At 39.3% G+C, this 25,199-nt stretch overlaps 1 protein-coding gene across 3 annotated transcripts in view; it reads left to right on the top strand.

Moving 5' to 3' along the window:
• The window catches only part of EML6 (EMAP like 6), a gene marked incomplete at its 5' end in the record, with an annotated part of 331,290 nt that overhangs the window by 126,616 nt on the left and 179,475 nt on the right, over window positions 1–25,199 (top strand). For all 3 annotated transcript variants that reach the window (XM_079720647.1, XM_079720646.1, XM_079720645.1), the window contains 2 exons: window positions 12,399–12,558; window positions 16,418–16,516. In XM_079720647.1, the coding sequence (XP_079576773.1) occupies window positions 12,399–12,558; window positions 16,418–16,516 (259 nt within the window). The remainder of the gene's footprint in view (window positions 1–12,398; window positions 12,559–16,417; window positions 16,517–25,199) is intronic.

The raw sequence follows: 25,199 nt of genomic DNA, 5'->3' as shown, positions 1-25,199 counted from the left end.
TGGGCCACTGCCTCTTCAGCCCAGAAAGCAGCAGCCTCCCCCTCTGCCCTCAGACAGTCCAGCCTAATCATCACTTTGATGCACTTATACCTCCAACACTGGAAAATTCTCTCAGGTTTATTTTCAGAGAAAGGAGAGAGAAGGCTTTCATGCTTTCCTGGTGAGGCTACTGAAAGAAAAAAAAAAGCTACTACCGTATAAAGTTATTACTGAGGGAATCCCTAAAGCAGCCTGGGCAAAAATGAAATAAGGCTTTAAAAAGCAAAGTCCAAATCATGAACATTTTTAAAATGCTGCACTTGGAACAAGTACTCAAATATAATTTTTTTGCCTTCAGGAATTGAGAATCATTAGTGTTGATGAGAGTTTTTTGTTTACCCCCATAAGACTACCTCTTTTCATGACCCTATGAATTCTCATTTTCTCCCCACACAACATATTGGGAAATCTTCCTGATCTTATCTGACATCAGAAAGACATGCTTTTGCCCTTGGAGAAACAAATCAATTCCTTCTCCCCGATAGGGTGATGAAAGTCCTTCTCTGCAGTGCTTTCTATTGCTATGGCAACAGAAGATGGGATTTCCCAATGGAACTAGATTTATATATACACAGAGAAAAGCAGTTCTTTAAAAGCTTGATCCCTTTTTTGTTGCCATGTCTACAATACAATCAATGCAATAAACTACCAAGGAAAGGACACCAAACCTTTCTATGTAGGTGTGGAATGAGACCTCCATCGTATTGAGACCCTCAGTGAAAGGGAGTCAATTTTGAAAGTTTTAACACTGTGACATTGCTGTTGTAGCCATAATAATCTGTAAAATTTGTAATGTGCAAGCTTTATGGACTCTCAAATGGAAGACATAAAATATAAGTAAGCAGTATGGATACTTCCAGTCACAGAAAGAACCCAACACTATGTTATGGTAAAGAAGATGATGGGAAGGCCAGAGTGGACCAGATATTTTGTGTAGTGGTGGTACTTTCCACTTCTGTAATTTCTTCATGGAAGAACACAACAATTGGCCATTTCTGATGAAATCTTATCAGAAGGAATTCAGGGGCCATGATAGTTTTCATCATGGCCCCTTAAGAGGATAAGGAGACACACCCTCCTATAATCTGTTGGTTGATCTAAAGGCAATACTTAGGGTAGCTTCTTAGGCTTAGGGCCTGAGCAGTTTTGAAGTATGCAGTAGGGGGCCAATTTGGAATCTGTGCCTGTCTATCTATCTATTTATCTATCTATCTCATTTAAACGCTTCTGAACTAAAATTGCAAATATGTTTTGGGATTAGATGAAAGCAGATCCTGCTCAAAATGACTTTTCATGAAATTCTTGAATTCCTAAATGCAGAGAAGTGAGAAGGGAATAGATACCTTGATGGTAGCTTCAACTATGCTTATTAAATAAATGCTCCTGTAACTGCACCCTTACCGATACCTTATGTGAAAATCCAGTGATTAAGGTTGCTGGGGTTTTCCCCTGCTTTCTTACGAGGATTCAAAACTGCTGTTGAATGATATGACATATTTAAAACAAAAGTAAACACCACTTGGCTCTGCTCTAAAAGATACATGGATGCTGTCATTCTATTACCCAGGTGGAAGGAGTGAAGTTTCTGGGAAGCTGATGGGAAATGGCAAAGTGAGTAGAGGTGGTTGTCTGTTTGCCCTATTCTTGCCATGGACGTGGATAAATAGAAACATTATGAGTCAGTGCATTGTTGCATGCAAGCCAGGGAAGCGAGGTCAGAGACTTGGCGTATAAAAGGAGAAAAGGATAATTTTGTTAATATATTCAAATGTAAAGGAGGAACTTAGATAAATGGGGTATCATGGGCTGGGAAAAGATGGTTTAAAGAACAGTGTTAAAGAAACTTCTGGGGAAAAAAATCCAGTATGGACATTTTCATAAATGTGTTAAATTTATGTGCTTTAAGATGAACGAAAAGGACGAAAAAAACCAGAGTAAAAATATTTCAAATCCATAATGGGATGTTTTGGGGTCACACTAATAATTGAGTAATATACACTGATAAATTATTTTGAAGGCCTCTCTAAAGATTTGTTGAAAGTGTTTTGGTCATTTCCCCCCTCATTCAAGGTATGAGAAAAGTCAAGAATCATGAAATTATAGTTAGAACAATTGCCTGGAATAGCATTTTTTTTTATTCTTCATTTTTTAGAACCCCAGAAATTTACCAAGTCTCTCAAGCATTTTAATTAGAAGCAGTAATCACAGCAAAAGAGTTTCATTTGTGTCTCTTGAAAATGTCTCTCAGCATCTAGGGGAAATAAGCTCAATCCTCTTTATTTTCCAGTCCTGTGTAGAACCTGTGCCTGCAGCAAGAGGGAGAGGCAAAACGGCAGCCATGACCGTTGGCCTCCTTCACTCCCTCTTCAGCGAGCCCCTTGTTTGTTTTTTTTTAAATCTTTTATTGGAGTATAATTGCTTTACAATGTTATGTTAGTTTCTGCTTTATAACAAAGTGAATCAGCTATACATATACATACATACCCGTATCTCCTCCCTCTTGTGTCTCCCTCCCACCCTCCCTATCCCACCCCTCTAGGTGGACAGAGAGCACCGAGCAGATCTCACTATGCTATGCAGCTGCTTCCCACTAGCTATCTATTTTACATTTGGTAGTGTATATATGTCCATGCCACTCTCTCACTTCACCCCAGCTTACCCTTTCCCCTTCCCGTGTCCTTAAGTCCACTCTCTACGTCTGTGTCTTTATTCCTGTCCTGCCCCTAGGTTCTTCAGAACCACTTTTTTTTTTAGATTCCATATATATGTGTTAGCATATGGTATTTGTTTTTCTCTTTCTGACTTACTTCGCTCTGTATGACAGACTCTAGGTCAATCCATCTCACTACAAATAACTCAATTTCATTTCTTTTCATGGCTGACTAATATTCCATTGTATATAAGTGCCACATCTTCTTCATCCATTCATCTGTTGATGGACACTTAGGTTGCTTCCATATCCTACCTATTGGAAATAGAGCTGCAATGAACATTGTGGTACATGACTCTTTTTGAATTATGGTTTTCTCAGGGTATACGCCCGGTAGTGGGATTGCTGGGTCATATGGTAGTTCTGTTTTTAGTTTTTTAAGGAACCTCCATACTGTTCTCCATAGTGGCTGTATCAATTTACATTCCCACCAACAGTGCAAGAGGGTTCCCTTTTCTCCACACCCTCTCCAGCATTTATTGTTTGTACATTTTTTGATGATGGCCATTCTGACTGGTATGAGGTGATACCTCATTGTACTTTTAATTTGCATTTCTCTAATGATCAGTGATGTTGAGCATCCTTTCATGTGTTTGTGGGCAATCTCTATATCTTCTTTGAAGAAATGTCTATTTAGGTCTTCTGCTCATTTTTGGATTGGGTTGTTTGTTTTTTATGATACTGAGCTTCATGAGCTGCTTGTAAATTTTGAGGATTAATCCTTTGTCCATTGCTTCATTTGCAAATATTTTCTCCCATTCTGAGGGTTGTCTTTTTGTCTTGTTTATGGTTTCCTTTGCTGTGCAAAAGTTTTGAAGTTTCATTAGGTCCCATTTGTTTACTTTTGATTTTATTTCCATTTCTCTAGGAGGTGGGTCCAAAAGGATCTTGCTGTGATTTATGTCATAGAGTGTTCTGCCTATGTTTTCCTCTAAGAGTTTTATGGTGTCTGGCCTTACATTTAGGTCTTTAATCCATTTTGAGTTTATTTTTGTGTATGGTGTTAGGGATTGTTCTAATTTCATTCTTTTACACGTGGCTGTCCAGTTGTCCCAGCACCACTTATTGAAGGGGCTGTCTTTTCTCCATTGTATATTCTTGCCTCCTTTATCAAAACTAAGGTGACCATATGTTCATGGGTTTATCTCTGGGCTTTCTGTCCTGTTCCATTGATCTATAATCTGTTTTTGTGCCAGTAGCATACTCTCTTGATTACTGTAGCTTTGTAGTATAGTGTGAAGTCCAGAAGCCTGATTCCTCCAGCTCCGTTTTTCTTTCTCAAGATTGCTCTGGCTATTTGGGGTCTTTTGTGTTTCCATACAAATTGTGAAATTTTTTGTTCTAGTTCTGTGAAAAATGCCATTGGTAGTTTGATAGGTATTGCATTGAATCTGTAGATTGCTTTGGGTAGTAGAGTCATTTTCACAATATTGATTCTTCCAATTCAAGAACATGGTATATATCTCCATCTGTTTGTATCATCTTTAATTTCTTTCATCAGTGTCTTATAGTTTTCTGCATACAGGTCTTTTGTCTCCTTAGGTAGGTTTATTCCTAGGTGTTTTATTCTTTTTGTTGCAGTGGTAAATGGGAGGGTTTCCTTAATTTCTCTATCAGATTTTTCATCATTAGTGCATACGAATGCAAGATTTCTGTGCATTAATTTTGTATCCTGCTACTTTACCAAATTCATTGATTCGCTCTAGTAGTTTTCTGGTGGCATCTTTAGGATTCTCTATGTATAATATCATGTCATCGGCAAACAGTGACAGCTTTACTTCTTCTCTTCCGATTTGGATTCCTTTTATTTCTTTATTTTCTCTGATTGCTGTGGCTAAAACTTCCAAAACTATATTGAATAATAGTGGTGAGAGTGGACAACCTTTTCTTGTTCCTGATCTTAGAGGAAATGGTTTCAGTTTTTCACCCTCAAGGACGATGTTGGCTGTGGGTTTGTCATATATGGCCTTTATCATGTTGAGGTAAGTTCCCTCTATGCCTACTTTTCTGGAGGGTTTTTATCATAAATGGGTGTTGAATTTTGTCAAAAGCTTTTTCTGCATCTATTGAGATGATCATATGGTTTTTCTCCTTCAGTTTGTTAATATGGTGTATCACATTGATTGATTTGCGTATATTGAAGAGTCCTTGCATTCCTGGGATAAACCCCACTTGATTATGGCGTATGATCCTTTTAATGTGCTGTTGGATTCTGTTTGCTAGTATTTTGTTGAGGATTTTTGCATCTATATTCATCAGTGATATTGGCCTGTAGTTTTCTTTCTTTGTGACATCCTTGTCTGGTTTTGGTATCAGGGGCATGGTGGCCTCATAGAATGACTTTGGGAATGTTCCTCTCTCTGCAATTTTTTCGACGAGTTTGAGAAGGATAGGTGTTAGCTCTTCTCTAAATGTTTGCTAGAACTGGCCTGTGAAGCCATCTGGTCCTGGGCTTTTGTTTTTTGGAAGATTTTTAATCACAGTCTCAATTTCAGTGCTTGTGATTGGTCTGTTCATATTTTCTATTTCTTCCTGATTCAGTCTTGGCAGGTTGTGCATTTCTAAGAATTTGTCCATTTCTTCCAGGTTGTCCATGTTATTGGCACATAGTTGCTTGTGTTATTGGCACATAGTTGCTTGTAGTAATTGCTTATGATCCTTTGATCTGCAGTGTCAGTTGTTACTTCTCCTTTTTCATTTCTAATTCTATTGATTAGAGTCTTCTCCCTTTTTTTCTGGATGAGTCTGGCTAATGGTTTATCAATTTTGTTTATTTTCTCAAAGAACCAGCTTTTAGTTTTATTGATCTTTGCTACTGTTTCCTTCATTTCTTTTTCATTTATTTCTGATCTGATCTTTATAATTTCTTTCCTTCTGCTAACTTTGGGGGTTTTTGTTCTTCTTTCTCTAATTGCTTTAGGTGTAAGGTCAGATGGTTTATTTGAGTTGTTTCTTGTTTCTTGAGGTAGGAATGTATTGCTATAAACTTCCCTCTTAGAAGTGCTTTTGCTGCATCCCATAGGTTTTGGGTTGTCATGTTTTCATTGTCATTTGTTTCTAAGTTTTTTTTTCTTTTTGTTTTTTTCCGGTACGTGGGCCTCTCACTGTTGTGGCCTCTCCCGTTGCAGAGCACAGGCTCTGGACGCACAGGCTCAGCGGCCATGGCTCACGGGCCCAGCCGCTCTGTGGCATGTGGTATCTTCCTGGACCAGGGCACAAACCCGTGTCCCCTGCATTGGCAGGAGGACTCTCAACCACTGCACCACCAGGGAAGCCCTCTAGGTATTTTTTGATTTCCTCTTTGATTTCTTCAGTGAGCTCTTGGTTATTTAGTCATGTATTGTTTAGCCTCCATGTGCTTGTTTTGTTTTGTTTTGTTTGCAGTACGCGGGCCTCTCACTGCTGTGGCCTCTCCCATTGCGGAGCACAGGCCACAGATGCGCAGGTCCAGTGGCCGTTGCTCACAGGCCCAGCTGCTCCACGGCATGTGGGATCCTCCCGGACCGGGGCACGAACCCGCGTCCCCTGCATCGGCAGGTGGACTCTCAACCACTGCACCACCAGGGAAGCCCCTGTGCTTGTATTTTTTATGGATTTTTTCCTGTAATTGATATCTAGTCTCATAGTGTTGTGGTCAGAAAATATACTTCATATGATTTCAATTTTCTTAAATTTACCAAGGCTTGATTTGTGACCGAAGATATGTTCTATCCTGAAGAATGTTGCATGAGCACTTGAGAAGAAAGTGTATTCTGTTGTTTTTAGATGGAATGTCCTATAAATGTTAATTAAATCTATCTGGTCTACTGTGTCATTTAAAGCTTGTGTTTCCTTATTAATTTTCTCTCTGGATGATCTCCATTGGTGTAAGTGAGGTGTTAAAGTCCCCTGCTATTATTGTATTACTGTCCATTCCTCTTTTATAGCTGTTAGCAGTTGCCTTATGTATTGAGGTGCTCCTATGTTGGGTACATATATATTTATAGTTGTTATATCTTCTTGTTGGTTTGATCCCTTGATCATTATGTAGTGTCCTTCCTTGTGTCTTGTAACATTCTTTATTTTAAAATCTATTTTGTCTGATATGAGAACTGCTACTCCAGCTTTCTTTTGATTCCCCTTTGCATGGAATATCTTTTTCCATCCCCTCAGTTTCAGTCCATATGTGTCCCTAGGTCTGAAGTGGGTCCCTTGTAGACCATATATATGAGTCTCATTTTTGTATCCATTCAGCCAGTCTGTGTCTTTTGGTTGGAGCATTTAATCCATTTACATTTAAGGTAATTATTGGTATATATGTATGTTCCTATTACCATTTTCTTAATTGTTTTGGGTTTGTTGTTGTAGGTCTTTTCCTCCTCTTGTGTTTCCTGCCTAGAGAAGTTCCTTTAGCATTTGTTGTAGAGCTGGTTTGGTGGTGCTGAATTCTCTTAGCTTTTGCTTGTCTGTAAAGCTTTTAATTTCTCCATCAAATCTGAATGAGTTCCTTGCTGGGTAGAGTAATCTTGGTTGTAGGTTTCACCCTTTCATCACTTTAAATATGTCCTGCCACTCTCTCCGGCTTGCAGAGTTTCTGCTGAAAGATCAGCTGTTAACATACAGGGGAATCCCCATGAGGTTATTTGTTGTTTTTCCCTTGCTGCTTTTAATATTTTTTTCTTTGTATTTAATTTTTGATAGTTTGATTAATATGTGTCTTGGCATGTTTCTCCTTGGATTTATCCTGTATGGGACTCTCTGTCCTTCCTTGACTTGATTGACTATTTCCTTTCCCATATTAAGGAAATTTTCAACTATAATCTCTTCAAATATTTTCTCAGTCCCTTTCTTTTTCTCTTCTTCTTCTGGGACCCCTATAATTCAAATGTTGGTGTGTTAAATGTCGTCCCAGAGGTCTCTGAGACTGTCCTCAGTTCTTTTCATTCTTTTTTCTTTATTCTGCTCTGCAGTGGTTATTTGCACTATTTTGTTTTCCAGGTCACTTACCCATTCTTCTGCCTCAGTTATTCTGCTATTGATTCCTTCTAGAGAATTTTAAATTTCATTTATTGTGTTGTTCATCATTGTTTGTTTGCTCTTTAGTTCTTCTAGGTCCTTGTTAAACGTTTCTTATATTTTCTCCATTCTATTTCCAAGATTTTGGATCATCTTTACTATCATTACTCTGAATTCTTTTTCAGGTAGACTGCCTATTTCCTATTCATTTGTTTGGTCTGGTGGGCTTTTACCTTGCTCCTTCATCTGTGTGTGTTTCTCTGTCTTCTCATTTTGCTTAACTTACTGTGTTTGGGGCCTCCTTTTTGCAGGCTGCAGGTTCGTAGCTCCCATTGTTTTTGGTGTCTGCCCCCAGTGGCTAAGGTTGGTTCAGTGGACTGTGTAGGCTTCCTGATGGAGGGGACTGGTTCCTGTGTTCTGGTAGATGAGGCTGGATCTTGTCTTTCTGGTGGGCAGGACCGAGTCCGGTGGTGTGTTTTGGGGTATCTGTGACCTTATCATGATTTTAGGCAGCGTCTCTGCTAATGGGTGGGGTTGTTTTCCTGTCTTGCTAGTTGTTTGGCATAGGGTGTCCAGCAGTGTAGCTTGCTGGTCGTTGAGTGGAGGTGGGTCTTAGCGTTGAGATGGAGATCTCTGGGAAAGCTTTCGCCATTTGGTATTACATGGAGCTGGGAGGTCTCTCGTGGACCAATGTGCAGAACTCGGCTCTCCCACCTCAGAGGCACAGGCCTGACACCCGGCCAGAGCACCAAGACCTTGTCAGCCACGTGGCTTCCTTCAACCAAGAAATGTTATTTTTGTCATTTTCAAAATGCTCAGCTGTTCTGACTTTTATCTTTTCCAGCTCAGTTTCTGACATCTGTTTGTTCCCAAGGGAGGAGGCCCAAGGCATGGGATGGGGGAGCAGCGTGGTAACTCTCTGGGCATCCTCCCTTCTCATCTCTCGATGTCCAGCATTCCTCTCGCAAGCACCTTGTTAATGCTTACTCTGCCACGATGTTCCAGGAACCATGTAGAGTGATAGAAACAGCCCTTGCCCTCATGGAACAGACAGTCTAATCAAATCCTCTTCTTCATAGCTCTTGGGACTTCAGGTGTGGTGTAACCTGGGGAGCCTCTTTGGTGGAGACTAAGGTCGAGTTAAGGCCATCTTTTTCCCAGGATCAGGCTTCAGACTCTAATGCTGCCAAGCTCTGTGATTTATCAACCCAGTTGCCTAAGCAAAAAACTGTCAGGTTTGACATGTTCAAGCTTTTCCTTAGCCTCAGACACCCTCACCCTGTCTCTCTCTTGCTCCCTTTCCCTTACATATCTCTTGACTCTTCCTCTCCATCCTCTCTGCCCCTGTCTTACCTCACTCTCTCTCACCTTGTCTCTGGTCTGTCTGCTTCCTCTCCTAACAGCCCTCACCCATCTGTTCTTCCCACTGTTCCTCACTGCTACTAGGGTTACCTGCCTGACATGTGAAACTATTTATGTTGTATCTTGCTCATGACTGTCAGTGGTACCCTAACTTTCTGGCCCGATTAAGAGGGCTTTCAAGGCTGCCCTGGCCTGCCCGTTATTATTTTACATGTCTGTCCTTCCTTTTAAGGTGGGCTTCTTGAAAGAGGGGCAGTGTATTTTCTGTTTCTGTTATTTATGGCACCACCTGACATTTCATAGGTCCTTAAATAAGGGTTTGTTGAATGAATGGATGAATGAACAAAAATATACTAAATTGTCATAGGGTTTTCATAGACTGCTTCCATCCACTATTTTAATGAAACAAGTATGACACTCCATAATCTACTTGCAATTTTCTAGGACATCTAGAAACTATCAAGGACCAGAGGTATCCCAGCAAAATTGATATTGAGAGGGTACTTTTATACTTTATTGGTCTTCTCTCACCAACTCTGAATGCTAAAGTGTTCTACAAGCTTAAAAGGTTTTAAAGCCTCTCACAGTCACCTATTGTGAAAAAGCTACCCTTTTATGTGTGTCTTCTTTTTATATTACTCCTCATAACGATCCCAGAGGATATATTTTCCAGCAAGTACTAAGATGGCCAACTCAGACTCGGTGCACCCAGGTGTTTCTCATCTCAGCCCATCCTCTCCTCCCTTCCCCTCCATCAGGACCCACGATCACTCCAATCACAGCCGAAGCCAGGAAATCACCTGTACCTTGTTTGCCTTCCCGGGAAACCCCATACTCCCCCGTCCAGAGCAGGCCTGGCCCAGGCCCATAGACTCCCTGACAGAGTTGGAAAGAGGAGCACATTTCCTGATGGAGGGGCTTGCCTGGAGAGGCCGGCTCCCCCATCGCAGGGTGCAGGCAGTTGGACTGGGTCAGAAAGGGAGAGCAATGCCTGAGGTGGTGCTGCAGGAGAAAGGCTTCAGGAAAAGGCAGCCACAGTCTCCTGGGGTGAATTCTAGACACCTCGCTGCTGCCAGGAGGAACAACTGGCCCCCGAGGATGTGCAGTGACATGGTGCATAAGGGTTGCTGCAGCCTTGGACCATGGCAGATATTGGATTTGTCCTTCCTCTTCCTGAAAGATGATAGACTTTCGGCCCACCTGCGTGCATTTCACTCCCAAGTTCTGAACTCGGGCAGTCTCCCCACTGCACAGCCTTTGGGCCAGAGCCTGGTCCCCAGCACCTGGCCAGGCCCCTGGGGAGAGTGCCCTGTGACTATGGCTGGCGGTGGGGGGGTAGGGGACGGGGGTGGGGGGAGGGCAGGTGAGGCAGATTGAGATTTGCTTGATTGGTGTTGTGAGCCAAATTCCTTTCTGATTGGAGCGTCCTCACTGGCACCTGGAGCACGCAGGTGTTTCTCATCCCAGGAAGCCTCTGCCTCCACAGAACTCCCGAGATCTCGCGAGATGGGGCTGGTTCTTGGAGGGGCGGTGGCGGCAGAAGCGTCTGGGCCTGATTCCTCTGAGACGCCCCGGAGGTCAGCGCTCCCAACCCATCCTCTTTCTCCCCTTCCATCTGGACCCACACTCACTCCCCCCCACACCCTGCAGCCAAAACCACAAAGCTCACCCTCCAGGCAGCTCCAACTCCACCCTCTTTGCTTACAAAGAAAAAGGAAAAACCCAAACTCGATGAAGCCTCCAGCCTCATAGGGAGAGTGCAAATGGAGCCGACCTCCAGCTTAGGAGGCATCACGGGGACTGAAGACCTGTGGATGGGGGCACTGGGAGCTCCTGGGAAGGCCAACTACAACCCCAGCGCCAGGGTACAAGGGCCTGGGAGCGCCGAGGGTAAGAAAAGGGAGCCAGCACTCGGGGTCCTGTGCAAAAGATGGTACTAGGTTTGGTGGGAGACCCAGGAAGTGAGCACAGTGGGGTGAGAGACACCAGAACAGACTGTGGGGCTTGGTGGTTGCAGAATTGGGGGTGGGGGCACACATGGAGCCAAGGGAGAAGCAGAAAGTAGTTTGTTTCTGAAAGGAACACCCGTATCCACAGAGACATGCCTATGTTGGTTGTATCTTTCTGTTGCCAGTTACACAAATAATGATGATAATGAAAGTGCTTACTCTGTGCTAACTGCTCTATATTCATTATATCATCTATTTTCATATATTATCTTCATTTTATAGATGAGGAACCTGAGAGCAAAAGAGATCAAGGAACTAGAGGTATTGAGGGGCAGCCAATGTGCAAATCCAGGTGTAAATCCAAATGTGCAAATCCAAATGCTCTGAGTCTAGAGCATATATTCTTATCAAAATCAAGCTGAAAGTTGAAAAGGAAAAAAACCCTCTACTTCTGTTAACTGTAAACAGATGCTGAAATTGAAAAGGAAAACAGTTCTGCTTTTGTTTATTGTGTAAACAGTCATCTGCTAGTTTTTTATATAGGTCTTTCGTTTAATTCCCAACACTGTTTTTCGAAAGGCACAACTTCTTTACACAACGAATTTAACACGTTCAAGTGATTTCTCATCTAGGAGTAATAATGATTACATTTCTCCCTCTTAACTGTTACAGATTCCTTGAAATTCTAGTTGGTATTTGACAGCTTTATTTTGATTGGACTACAGATGTAGGAAAAATTCTACACAAACCACAGGCATAGTAATTTGCGGTTCTCTTAGTGTCACAGTGATTTGTGTAAAATAGAAATTTTCATTTAAAATACATAATCTATGGCAGCAGATAGAGAAACAGCACTTGACTCTGAAACCCCCCTCCATGCTTTGAAACCCTAATGAGGATGGTATCCAGAGCTTCTGCAAGCAGGTTTAATTAATTTTGAGAAGTACACTTTCTCCTGGCAACAGCTTTTTTTTTCCAATTTAAAGTCAAAAGTTACTTTGAAAGCTGAGTAATATTTTCAAAATCAGTAAGTAAATACCATAATAGAAAGCAATTATAGAACATAGAATCACAGAATTATAACAGTTGTCTGATTTTCAAGGTTACCAAGCGGGTAAGATGAGATGAAATTATTGTTAAACTGTGCTAAGCCTCTCTTTCCCAAAGTTGAATGTTTCTATTAGACCAATAAGCTAATTCATTACTTTGGGGACAGTTTGGACTCTTTCTCTTGGGATTATCTTGTTAGATGATTACAATGAGAAATGTGGATAAAAGATGATCAATGTTTTTCTTAACTTTGTTCAATAGGAAGATGTGAAAGAGGCCTTTTTCTTTTTCAGCCTTGCCTTACACCCAGATAAAACCCTTGTTGCAACTGGCCAAGTTGGGAAGGAGCCATATATATGTATATGGGACTCCTATAATGTCCAGACTGTGTCTATTCTTAAAGATGTCCATACACATGGAGTCGCCTGCCTGGCTTTCGACTCGGATGGACAGGTATGTATCTTTTTGCATTTTCTTTATCTTTAATGACTTCTCACAAGTCACCTAGAATTATAATGCACATAGCGTATAGGCTCAGAAGGTCTATCGACCCTCCCTATCTCCCCTTGTCAGCCTCTTAGAATCCTCATATGTTGGGTCCTTTTCCACACTCATGGAACTGACATCCAGCTCTGGATAGGACCTAGTTTTGGTTCCCCCAGTCTCACTATTAGGTTAAAAAGCCTCCAGAAAGGAAGCTGTAAACTTCATGTTGATTGGGTTCATAGTGATTCAGTGATTCTACTTTGTTTTCCATTGTTAGCTTCCTATTTGGAATGAGGGTTGGACTGAACCTTTTTCACTGACCTCAAGCCCTGGGTATCTCCTTGGTTCCCCTTGCTTTCAGAAGATAGCATCATCTCTTAATAATTCATTGAGAAGATTCTATTTGATTCTTTAACCTTGAGGTGACTTTTAAATCCTTTCCCCTACCCACTCACCTCAATTCAGGCAGTCACTGATCCATGTGTATTTATTAGTTTCTTTACGGTGACTCTGACATTCATTCTCTCCTTCCCATTCTCCCTGCCACCATCCTTTAAGTTCCAAATCTGTGTCATGCCTGACAGTTTAAGTAACCTCTTAACTGGTCTTCACACAGTCAATTTCTTGCTAATGCATTTCACCAACTGAAAAAAGTGTCAGAACGTTGTTTAAAAATAACAGAAGCTTGGAGTACTCCCTGAATGAAGTCCACACTTTGTGGCTGGGCATTCTAGGCTGACCAACTTTTCTAGCCTTCTCTTCACTATTCCCTTGCAGTCAAGTTGGACAAGTCAGAGAGATTCCTCTACCAGACCAGGTACTTTGGCACCTCCAGACACTTTCTTATGCTGCCCTCTTCACCTCCAGTGCCCTGCTCTCACCCTGTTTGCCCCTTAAAGTGACTCATTCTTCCAAGACACTTCATAGGTCTTCATGAAGCCCTCCCAGTCTTCCATTCCAACAAAGTATCTCTCTTTCTGTGGACTTCCAGCAACACTTGATAGAAAAGATTTGTTAGTGTGTTATAGATACCAGTTGTATCTCAATTTTTAAAAGGTGTTAAAGAGAAGGGAGTGGAAGCATAGAGGCCTCATTCCTGGCTCCCCCTGCGTTCACCTCCTCGCGAAGGCCATGCATTTTCTTCCTAGCCTTCTCCACGTTCCTAGGACGCCCTTCCTCTGTCTCTTTCACTCTTGTATTAATGCCAGTTAGTTCCTTCAGTCTATTTTTTGGTAAATTTTAGAGTTACTTCTCTAAGTCCATATTGTGGAAAAACCTGTGAAATTATTCATAGAAGATTGACCAAACTGAGAGTTTGCAGGTAGTTCAGATAGGACTTGACCTGGTTTGGGTAACTTTTTAAACAGCTAAGATTTACTTTGTGTTTTCTGCTATTTTGAGAGAGTAGTGATCATTCTATTCATTTTTCTTTCCAGAATTAGATTCAATACATATGTGGACCCCTGGTAAATATGTTTTTGATTTAACTACTCTATAATCTTGTCCAGTTTAGTCAGGATAAGCGTAAGTTCTATTGTATATTCAGGTCTAAATAGAAATAGCTAGATAGTAACATGTATTCAGATTTGCAGTTATTGACTTCCTGACTAAACTGAATGAATGTGTCAGGACACATATGTATGTACAAGTGTAAGTGAATGCTTTGATGTGAACTTACATGCACATTCTCTATCTGATTTTGCTTTTCTAGCAAACATTCTTTATCAAAATTCTAGCAAACATTCTTTATCAATGTTCTAGCAAACATTCTTTATCAAAATCACAAGAAAAATGTAATGTAGCAGGGGGAGATCCAGCTGTAACTTTTAGTTCTTTGTTCATGTTATTTTGTGTTAGAATCCTAGCTATTTTTTTTAGGTTCCATTTTGAAGGTAGAGACAGGGATGGACTGCATGGTGCTTTCACAACTGTCAGTTGAGAAAAATAGCCTCCTATTTGTTTGCTGTGATGGATTTCGTGGCTTGTTGATGCCTATTGCTTCAGATCTGCCTTTTTCCCTGGACAGAGTTCACTGGAATTGAGTGGTATTTAGAAAATGACAAATGGACCATCACCTCACAAGCATCAAAAGGCAATTGAAATGCTTTTCAGGTAGCGATAGGGCCTGTCACTGCAAATGAACAGAATAGATTTCTTTTGGCTTTTTCTCAATCTTCTTCACATTTCTTATGTGGGTTTTACTTTAGTGCCCATGTTTATGTTAACTGCTTTTTCTGTTTAAAGAGAAAAGAAAAAAATAAGCTGAATGGAATTCACCCACTTCAGATTTTCATATATAGATAAAAATACAACCATGTCTTAAAATCATTTCCATTACTGGAACTCTCAATTGAAAATTACAGCAAAGACCTCCTTTCAGTAAGCACCTATTTTAAAACCTCCAACTATATATTTTTTATACTAAATATTCCTAATGGGGCTTCCCTGGTTGCGCAGTGGTTGAGAATCTGCCTGCCAATGCAGGGGACACGGGTTCGAGCCCTGGTCTGGGAAGATCCCACATGCTGTGGAGCAACTAGGCCCGTGAGCCACAACTACTGAGCCTGCGCGTCTGGAGCTTGTGCTCCACAACAAGAGAGGCCGCGACAGTGAGAGGCCCACGCACCACGATGAAGAGCGGCCCCCGCTCGCCGCAACTAGAGAAAGCCCACACACAGAAACGAAGACCCAACACAGCCAAAAATAAATAAATTAATTAAATTAAATTAAAAAAAGAAAGAAAGCAAGGATGTTTAAAAAAAAATATTCCTAATGGAAGCTACCTTTAGTGAAGAAACCTGAATAATCTCTGCATAACACTAAATGTATTTAGCCATATATGGCTATCTATCATTGCATATATATGCACATACACACAGTGAAATACATAAGCTCACATACTGTTATACTTGGGTAGTGATGTTTTTAAAACCTTTTGACTTACATTATTTCACTGATCCATACAACAATACTACTTTGTAGGCAGAAAAAATATTTTACACTCATTTTACAGTTGTAAAAACTGAAATTTAAGGAGTTTAATTTTCTAAGGTCTTATGTCTGGCTAATCATGAAGTCAAAAGGGAAGCCAAATCTACTTACTCCCAGCCCAGACCTCTCTCTATTACATAGTGCTGTTTCTATGCTGCTAGAAGCTCTGATTTTGGTGTCCCTAATATGTGTTTTGACCCTGTTAATTTTGTATATACCTAGGTGTGGGATTTTTTTTCCCTTTGAGGACAAGGTCTGATCTGAATCCAGTGAATTTAGACTGGGAGATGAAGTACCAGAGTACTTTTACTAAAATTATGTATCCTTCCATAGTCACTCCAAATGTTTGTGAAATTATGAAAATTAAGAAGAATGAAGATAATGTTCATTTATGGGATTTCTTCTCCATGTGTTTGTCAAACCCTTTCATTTTAACAGTTTGGTGAGGCTTTTAGACTACAGAATCCTAGATGCTCTTAAAACCGTATTAAGATCTTAAATTTGAAAATTTAAATCCTGCCTTCTAGTTCTGTTCCTATGATTTCCACTGATTAATTAGAGACTTCATGAGATTTTGCATGTTTCCTATGTTTAAGAAGGACAAATTGGTTGTAGGTTTTAGGTTGTCGAAATTTTAGTATATGCTAATGGAATAACATCTACTGTGATCTCTTTACTTTTGGATTTAAGATGGGTTTTGAGAAATCATTTTTTTCACAAGAAATTCAATACTTGGCCTATAGTAGGTAATAAGAACTATTTATCAAAAGATGGAATGGTTAATAGGAAGTTTTCCCATAATTTTCTGGTATTAAATTATTGTTCTTATTCTTAGCGTTTAGCCTCTGTGGGACTGGATGCCAAAAACACAGTCTGCATTTGGGACTGGAGGAAAGGAAAACTTCTGGCCTCGGCCACTGGCCACTCTGACCGGGTAAGAAGACCTTGTTGGATCAAGCCATGCAGGTTTCATTACTGTGGGGGAACTGTGATGTAGCTTCTCAGAGTTGTAGTATTTTTTAAAATAAAACTTTCAAGTGTAGATCCTCCCTCCATATGCAACTTAAAATCTTACTGTTTATAAAAATTAATTTATGATTAGTAGCTATGTCAGCATGATCTCTTCTGGTGATCAGATGCTTTATTTAAATTGTTACTGTTATTCATAGGCAAAACAAATTTTTGATACTGGCATTTAGCTTCATAAAATAAAAGGAGAATTGAATTTGAAATTATATGCACTGTTTAGGTGTATTCATTTAGAAATGGAAATAGTTGTTAGAAAATAATATTCACAAGATATGTTTACAAGTGTATACATTAGAATTTCAAATGAATGTGATGACAACTGTGTGATTCTTTGTTATATTCAAGAAACTGGAATATAAATTGTGGCCTGCTTACCATTCATATTGAAGTCATTGTGATCGTAGATGATAATTCCATGTAGCCATAGCTGGCAAGATGGGGTAGGAAGCAGGCATGTGCATTAGCTGGTCAGAAATTTATTTCTCCGGTGTCTGGAATAATTAAAATAATTTGGCTATTTTATTGTCTTGATTTTCTAATTTAAAAAAATGAATTTGCATACTGTCTTACATTGATTCCTAGTTGTTCTGTATTTCTGCAAAGTATAACTCCATGCAGAATGAGGCCCTAATTAAATGTAAATTCACTGCCTCTTGATTGGTGTGAACTCTAAAAGATTTCTTTATATGAATGGCATATTCATCTAGGAAGAATTCTCATTTTAAGGGGCCCCCATAGTTTTTACTGAACATTTGGGCAAATTGTATTCGAGGATTAAGTCCTCAGAAAGTCCAGGAGTGATCAGTAATGGAACGTTAGTGTTGGAAGAGGCCTGGCACCCCTCTGGTGCAATGGTTCCCACCACTGGCTACACATCCTGGGAAGATTTTAGAGTATAGTGATGCTTGGGCTTTACCCCCAGGTATTGATATTAACTTACTGCTATTTAATTGGTATTAACTTAGTACTTAATGAACAGGTTGAAAATATTTGTGATTCTTGCATTTGGGTTTTTTTCCTACATTAAATTATATCAGTATTTATTCTCAATTTATTAATTTTATTTACTTATTTATTTTTAATATAATTTTTATTTTATATTAAAGTATAATTGATTTACAATGTTATATTAGTTTCAGGTGTACAGCAAAGTGATTCAGTTATACATATACATATATCCATTCTTTTTCAGATTCTTTTCCAATATAGGTTATTATACAATATTGAGTATAGTTCCCTGTGCTATACAGTAGGTCCTTGTTGATGATCTATTTTATATATAGTAGTGTGTATATGTTAATCTCAAACTCATAACTTATTCCCCCCCCCATTTTTCCCCTATGGTAACCATAAGTTTGTTTTTGAAGGCTGTGAGCCTGTTTCTGTTTTGTAAATAAGTTCACTTGTATCATTTTTTTAGGTTCCACATATAAGTGATATCATGTGATATTTGTCTTTCTCTATCTGACTTACATCACTTAGTATGGTAATCTCTAGGTCCATCCATGTTGCTGCAAATGGCATTATTTCATTCTTTTTTATGGCTGAGTAGTATTCCATTGTACTTATACCACATCTTCTTTATTCATTCCTCTGTTAATGGACATTTAGGTTACTTCCATGTCTTGGCTGTTGTAAATAGTGCTGCAATGAACATTGGAGTGCATGTATCATTTCAAATCATGGTTTTGTCTGGATATATGCCCAGGAGTGGGATTGCTGTATCATATGGTAATTCTGTTTTTAGTTGTGTAAGGAACCTCCATGCTGTTCTCCATAGTGGTTATACCAATTTACATTCTTTTGTACCAATTTACATTCCCCCCAACAGTGTGGGAGGGTTCCCTTTTCTCCACACCCTCTCTAGCATTTATTGTTTGTAGAATTTTTCATCATGGCCATCCTGGCTGGTGTGAGGTGATACCTCATTGTAGTTTTTTTTTTTTTTTTTTTCGGTATGTGGGCCTCTCATTGTTGTGGCCTCTCCCGTTGCGAAGCACAGGCTCCAGACGCGCAGGCTCAGCAGCCATGGCTCACGGGCCCAGCCGCTCCGCGGCATGTGGGGTCTTCCCAGACCGGGGCACGAACCCGTGTCCCCTGCATCGGTAGGCGGACTCTCAACCACTATGCCACCAGGGAAGCCCCTCATTGTAGTTTTGATTTGCATTTCTCTAATAATTAGTGATGTTGAGCATCTTTTCATGTGCTTTTTGGCCATCTGTATATCTTCTTTAGAGAAATATCTATTTAGATCTGCCCATTTTTTTTATTTGGTTTGTTTGTTTTTTGATATGGAGCTGCATGAGGTGTTTGTATATTTTGGGATTAATCCCTTGTTGGTTGCTTCCTTTGCAAATATTTTCTCCCATTCTGTGGGTTGTCTTTTCATTTTGTTTATGGTTTCCTTTGCTGTGCAAAAGCTTTTTAAGTTTCATTAGCCCCCATTTGTTTATTTTTGTTTTTATTTTCATTACTCTGGGAGGTGGATCCAAAAGATCTTGCTGAGATTTATGTCAGAGAGTGTTCTGCCTATGTTTTCCTCTAAGAGTTTTATAGTATCCAGTCTTACATTTAGGTCTTTAACCCATTTTGAGTTTACTTTTGCGTATGGTGTTAGGGAGTGTTCTAATTTCATTCTTTTACATGTAGCTGTCCAGTTTTCCCAGCACCACTTATTGAAGAGACTGTCTTTTCTCCATTGTATATTCTTGCTTCCTTTGTTGTAGATTAATTGACCATAGGTGCAGGGATTTATTTCTGGACTTTCTATCCTGTTCCATTGATCTATATTTCTGTTTTTGTGCCAGTACCATGCTGTTTTGATTACTGCAGATTTGTAGTATAGTCTGAGGTCAGGGAGCCTGATTCCTCCAGCTCTGTTTTTCTTTCTCAGGATTGCTTTGGCTATTCAGGGTCTTTTGTGTTTCCATACAAAGTTAAAACTTTTTTGTTTACCAAATTTATTGATGAGCTCTAGTAGTTTTCTGGTAGCATCTTTAGGATTTTCTATGTATAGTATCATGTTATCTGCAAACAGTGACAGTTTTCCTTCTTCTTTTCCAATTTGGATTCCTTTTATTTTTCTTCTCTGATTGCCATGGCTAGGGCTTCCAAAACTATGTTTAATAAAAATGGCGAGAGTGGATATCCTTGTATTGTTCCTTATCTTAGAGGAAATGCTTTCATCTTTTAACCATTGAGAGTGATGTTAGCTGTGGGTTTGTCATATATGGACTTTATTATGTTTAAATAGTTTCCCTCTATGCCCACTTTCTGGAGAGTTTTTCTCATAAACCGGTGTTGAATTTTGTCAGAAGCTTTTTCTGCATCTACTGAGGTGATCATATATATATTTTTTAATTGGAGTATAGTTGCTTTACAATGTTGTGTTAGTTTCTGCTGTACAGCAAAGTGAATCAGCCATATGTATACATATATCCCCTTCCTCCCAGACTTCTTTCCCATCTAGGTCACCACAGAGCACAGAGTAGAGTTCCCTATGCTATACGGTAGGTTCTCACTAGTTATCTATTTTATACATAGTAGTGTATATATGTCAATCCCAGTCTCCCAATTCATCTTTGCTAGTATTTTTTGAGGATTTTTGTGTCTATATTCATCAGTGATATTGGCCTGTAATTTTCTTTTTTGTGGTATCTTTGTCTGTTATTTTGTATCAGGGTGATGGTGGCCTCATAGAATGAATTTGGGAGTGTTCCTTCCTCTGCAATTTTTTGGAAGAGTTTCAGAAGGATAGGTGTTAACTCTTCTCTAAATGTTTGATAGAATTCACCTGTGAAGTCATCGGGTCCTGGACTTCTGTTTGTTTGAAGATTTTAAATCACAGTTTCAATTTCAGTACTTGTGATTTGTCTGTTCATATTTTCTATTTCTTCCTGGTTCAGTCTTGGAAGGCTATACCTTTCTAAGAATTTGTCATTTCTTCTAGGTTGTCCATTTTACAGGCATATAGTTGCTTGCAGTAGTCTCTTAGGATCCTTTGTATTTCTGCGGTGTCTGTTGTAACTTCTCCTTTTTCATTTCTAATTGTATTGATTTGAGCCCTCTCCCATTTTTTCTTGATGAGACTGGCTTAAGGCTTGTCAGTTTTGTTTATCTTTTCAAAGAAGCAGCTTTTAGTTTCGTTGATTTTTGCTCTCGTTTCCTTCATTTCTTTTTAATTTATTTCTGCTCTGATCTTTATGATTTCTTTCCTTCTACTAACCTTCGGTTTTGTTTGTTCTTCTTTCTCTAGTTGCTTTAGGTGTAACATTAAGTTGTTTGTTTGAGATTTTTCTTGTTTCCTGAAGTAAGATTGTATTGCTATAAACTTCCCTCTTAGAACTGCTCTTGCTGTGTCCCATAGTTTTTGGATTGTCATCTTCTCATTGTCATTTGTCTCCAGGTATTCTATTTCCTCTTTGATTTCCTCAGTGATCCTTTGGTTGTTTAGTAACATATTGTTTAGCCTCCATGTGTTTGTGTTTTCTACAGTTGTGTGTGTGTGTGTGTGTGTGTGTGTGTGTGTGTGTGTGTGTGTGTGTGTGTGTGTGATTGATTTCTAATCTCATAGCGTTGTGGTCAGAAAAGATACTTGATATGATTTCTGTTTTTTTTAATTTACTGAGGCTTGATTTGTGGCCCAGCATGTGATCTGTCCTGGAGAATGTTCCATGTGCATTTGAGAAGAATGTTGATTCTGCTGCTTTCTATAAATATCAATTAAGTCCATCTGGTCAAATGTGTAATTTAAGGCCTGTGGTTCCTTATTGATTTTCTGTCTGGAGCATCTGTACATTCATGTAAACTGGGGTGTTAAAGCCACTATCACTGTGTTACTGTCGATTTCTGCTTATACTGCTGTTAGCATTTGCCTTATATATTGAGGTGCTTCTATGTTGGGTGCATATATATTTACAATTGTTATATTGTCTTCTTGGATTGATCCCTTGATCATTATGTAGTGTCCTTCTTTGTCTCTTATAACAGTCTTTATTTTAAAGTCTATTTTGTCTGATGTGAGTATTGCTACTCCAGCTTTCTTTTGATTTCCATTTACATGGGATACTTCCATCCCTTCACTTTCAGTCTGCATGTGTCTTTTGGTTGGCGCATTTAATCCATTTACACTTAAGGTAATTATCCATATGTATGTTCTTCTTGCCATCTTATTAATTGTTTTGGATTTATTTTGTAGGTATTTTTTCTTCTCTTTCTCTTTTGTTCTCTTGTGATTTGATGACCATCTTTAGTGTCGTGTTTGGGTTGCTTTTTATTTTTTGTGTGTGTATCTATTGTAGATTTTTGGTTTGTGGTTCCCATGAGGTTTTTTTTTTTTTAACATCTGTATTGGAGTATAATTGCTTTACAATGGCGTGTTAGTTTCTGCTTTATAACAAAGTGAATCAGTTATACATATACATATGTTCCCATATCTCTTCCCTCGTGCGTCTTCCTCCCTCCGGCCCTCCATATCCCACCCCTCTAGGTGGTCACAAACCACTGAACTGATCTCCCTGTGCTATGTGGATGCTTCCCACTAGCTATCTATTTTATGTTTGGTAGTGTATATATGTCCATGCCACTCTCTCGCTTTGTCCCAGCTTGCCCTTCCCCCTCCCCATATCCTCAGGTCCATTCTCTAGTAGGTCTGTGTCTTTATTCCTGTCTTACCCCTAGGTTCTTCATGACCTTTTTTTTCTCTTAGATTCCATATATATGTGTCAGCATACAGTATTTGTCTTTCTCTTTCTGACTTACTTCACTCTGTATGACAGACTCTAGGTCCGTCCACCTCACTACAAATAACTCAATTTCGTTTCTTTTTATGGCTGAGTAATATTCCATTGTATATATGTGCCACATCTTCTTTAGCCATTCATCTGTTGATGGACACTTAGGTTGCTTCCATGTCCTGGCTATTGTAAATAGAGCTGCAATGAACATATTGGTACATGACACTTTTTGAATTATAGTTTGCTCAAGGTATAGGCCCAGTAGTGGGATTGCTGGGTTGTATGGTAATTCTATTTGTAGTTTTTTAAGGAACCTCCATACTGTTCTCCATAGTGGCTGTACCAATTCACATTCCCACCAACAGTGCAAGAGTGTTCGCTTTTCTCCACACCCTCTCCAGCATTTATTGTTTCTAGATTTTTTGATGATGGCCATTCTGACCAGTGTGAGATGATATCTCGTAGTTTTGATTTACATTTCTCTAATGATTAATGATGTTGAGCATTCTTTCACGTGTTTGTTGGCAATCTGTATATCTTCTTTGGAGGCCAGAAACTATCAAATTCTTAGAGGAAAACATAGGCAGAACACTCTATGACATGAATCACAGCAAGATCCTTTTTGACCCACCTCCTAGAAAAATGGAAATAAAAACAAAAATAAAGAAAAGGGACCTAATGAAACTTCAAAGCTTCTGCACAGCAAAGGAAACCAGAAACAAGACCAAAAGGCAACCCTCAGAATGGGAGAAAATATTTGCAAATGAAACAACTGACAAAGGATTAATCTCCAAAATTTACATGCAGCTCATGCAGCTCAATAACAAAAAAACAAACAACCCAATCCAGAAATGGGCAGAAGACTTAAACAGACATTTCTCCCATGAGGTTTTTTTTTTTTTTTACATCTTTATTGGAGTATAATTGCTTTACAATGATGTGTTAGTTTCTGCTTTATAACAAAGTGAATCAGTTATACATATACATATGTTCCCATATCTCTTCCCTCTTGTGTCTCCCTCCCTCCCACCCTCCCTATCCCACCCCTTTAGCTGGTCACAAACACCGAGCTGATCTCTCTGTGCTATGCGGCTGCTTCCCACTAGCTATCTGTTTTACGTTTGGTAGTGTATATATGTCCATGCCACTCTCTCGCTTTGTCACAGCTTACCCTTCCCCCTCCCCATATCCTCAAGTCCATTCTCTAGTAGGTCTGTGTCTTTATTCCTGTCTTACCCCTAGGTTCTTCATGACATTTTTTTCTTAAATTACATATATATGTGTTAGCATACGGTATTTGTCTTTCTCTTTCTGACTGACTTCACTCTGTATGACAGACTCTAGGTCCACCCACCTCATTACAAATAGCTCAATTTCGTTTCTTTTTATGGCTGAGTAATATTCCATTGTATATATGTGCCACATCTTTATCCATTAATCCAATAATGGACACTTAGGTGGTTTCCATCTCCTGGCTATTGTAAGTAGAGCTGCAATGAACATTTTGGTGCATGACTCTTTTTGAATTATGGTTTCCTCAGGGTATATGCCCAGTAGTGGGATTGCTGGGTCATATGGTAGTTCTATTTGTAGTTTTTTAAGGAACCTCCATACTGTTCTCCATAGTGGCTGTACCAATTCACATTCCCACCAACAGTGCAAGAGTGTTCCCTTTTCTCCACACCCTCTCCAGCATTTATTGTTTCTAGATTTTTTGATGATGGCCATTCTGACTGGTGTGAGATGATATCTCATTGTAGTTTTGATTTGCATTTCTCTAATGATTAAAGATGTTGAGGATTGTTTCATGTGCTAGTTGGCAGTCTGTATACCTTCTTTGGAGAAATGTATATTTAGGTCTTCTGCCCATTTTTGGTTTGGGTTGTTTGGTTTTTTGTTATTGAGCTGCATGAGCTACTTGTAAATTTTGGAGATTAATCCCTTGTCAGTTGCTTCATTTGCAAATATTTTCTCCCATTCTGAGGGTTGCCTTTTGGTCTTGTTTATGGTTTCCTTTGCTGTGCAAAAGCTTTGAAGGTTCATTAGGTCCCATTTGTTTATTTTTGTTTTTATTTCCATTTCTCTAGGACGTGGGTCAAAAAGGATCTTGCTGTAATTTATGTCATAGAGTGTTCTGCCTATGTTTTCCTCTAAGAGTTTGATAGTTTCTGGCCTTATATTTAGTTCTTTAATCCATTTTGAGCTTATTTTTGTGTATGGTGTTAGGGAGTGATCTAATCTCATACTTTTACATGTACCTGTCCAGTTTTCCCAGCACCACTTATTGAAGAGGCTGTCCTTTCTCCACTGTACATTCCTGCCTCCTTTATCAAAGATAAGGTGACCATATGTGCATGGGTTTATCTCTGGGCTTTCTATCCTGTTACATTGATCTATCTTTCTGTTTTTGTGCCAGTACCATACTGTCTTGATTACTGTACTTTTGTAGTATAGTGTGAAGTCAGGGAGCCTGATTCCTCCAGCTCCATTTTTCGTTCTTAAGATTGCTTTGGCTATTCGGGGTCTTTTGTGTTTCCACACAAATTGTGAAATTTTTTGTTCTACTTCTGTGAAAAATGCCAGTGGTAGTTTGATAGGGATTGCATTGAATCTGTAGATTGCTTTGGGTAGTAGAGTCATTTTCACAATGTTGATTCTTCCAATCCAAGAACATGGTTTATCTCTCCACCTATTTGTATCATCTTTAATTTCTTTCATCAGTGTCTTATATTTTTCTGCATATGGGTCTTTTGTCTCCTCAGGTAGGTTTATTCCTAGATATTTTATTATTTTTGTTGCAGTGGTAAATGGGAGTGTTTTCTTGATTTCACTTTCAGATTTTTCATCATTAGT

This window comes from Hyperoodon ampullatus (assembly GCF_949752795.1).
Source record: "Hyperoodon ampullatus genome assembly, chromosome: 15".
NCBI classification, from domain to species: domain Eukaryota; kingdom Metazoa; phylum Chordata; class Mammalia; order Artiodactyla; family Ziphiidae; genus Hyperoodon; species Hyperoodon ampullatus.
The sequence above is the reverse complement of the archived record's forward strand: the minus strand, read 5'-3'. Positions and strand labels throughout refer to the sequence as shown.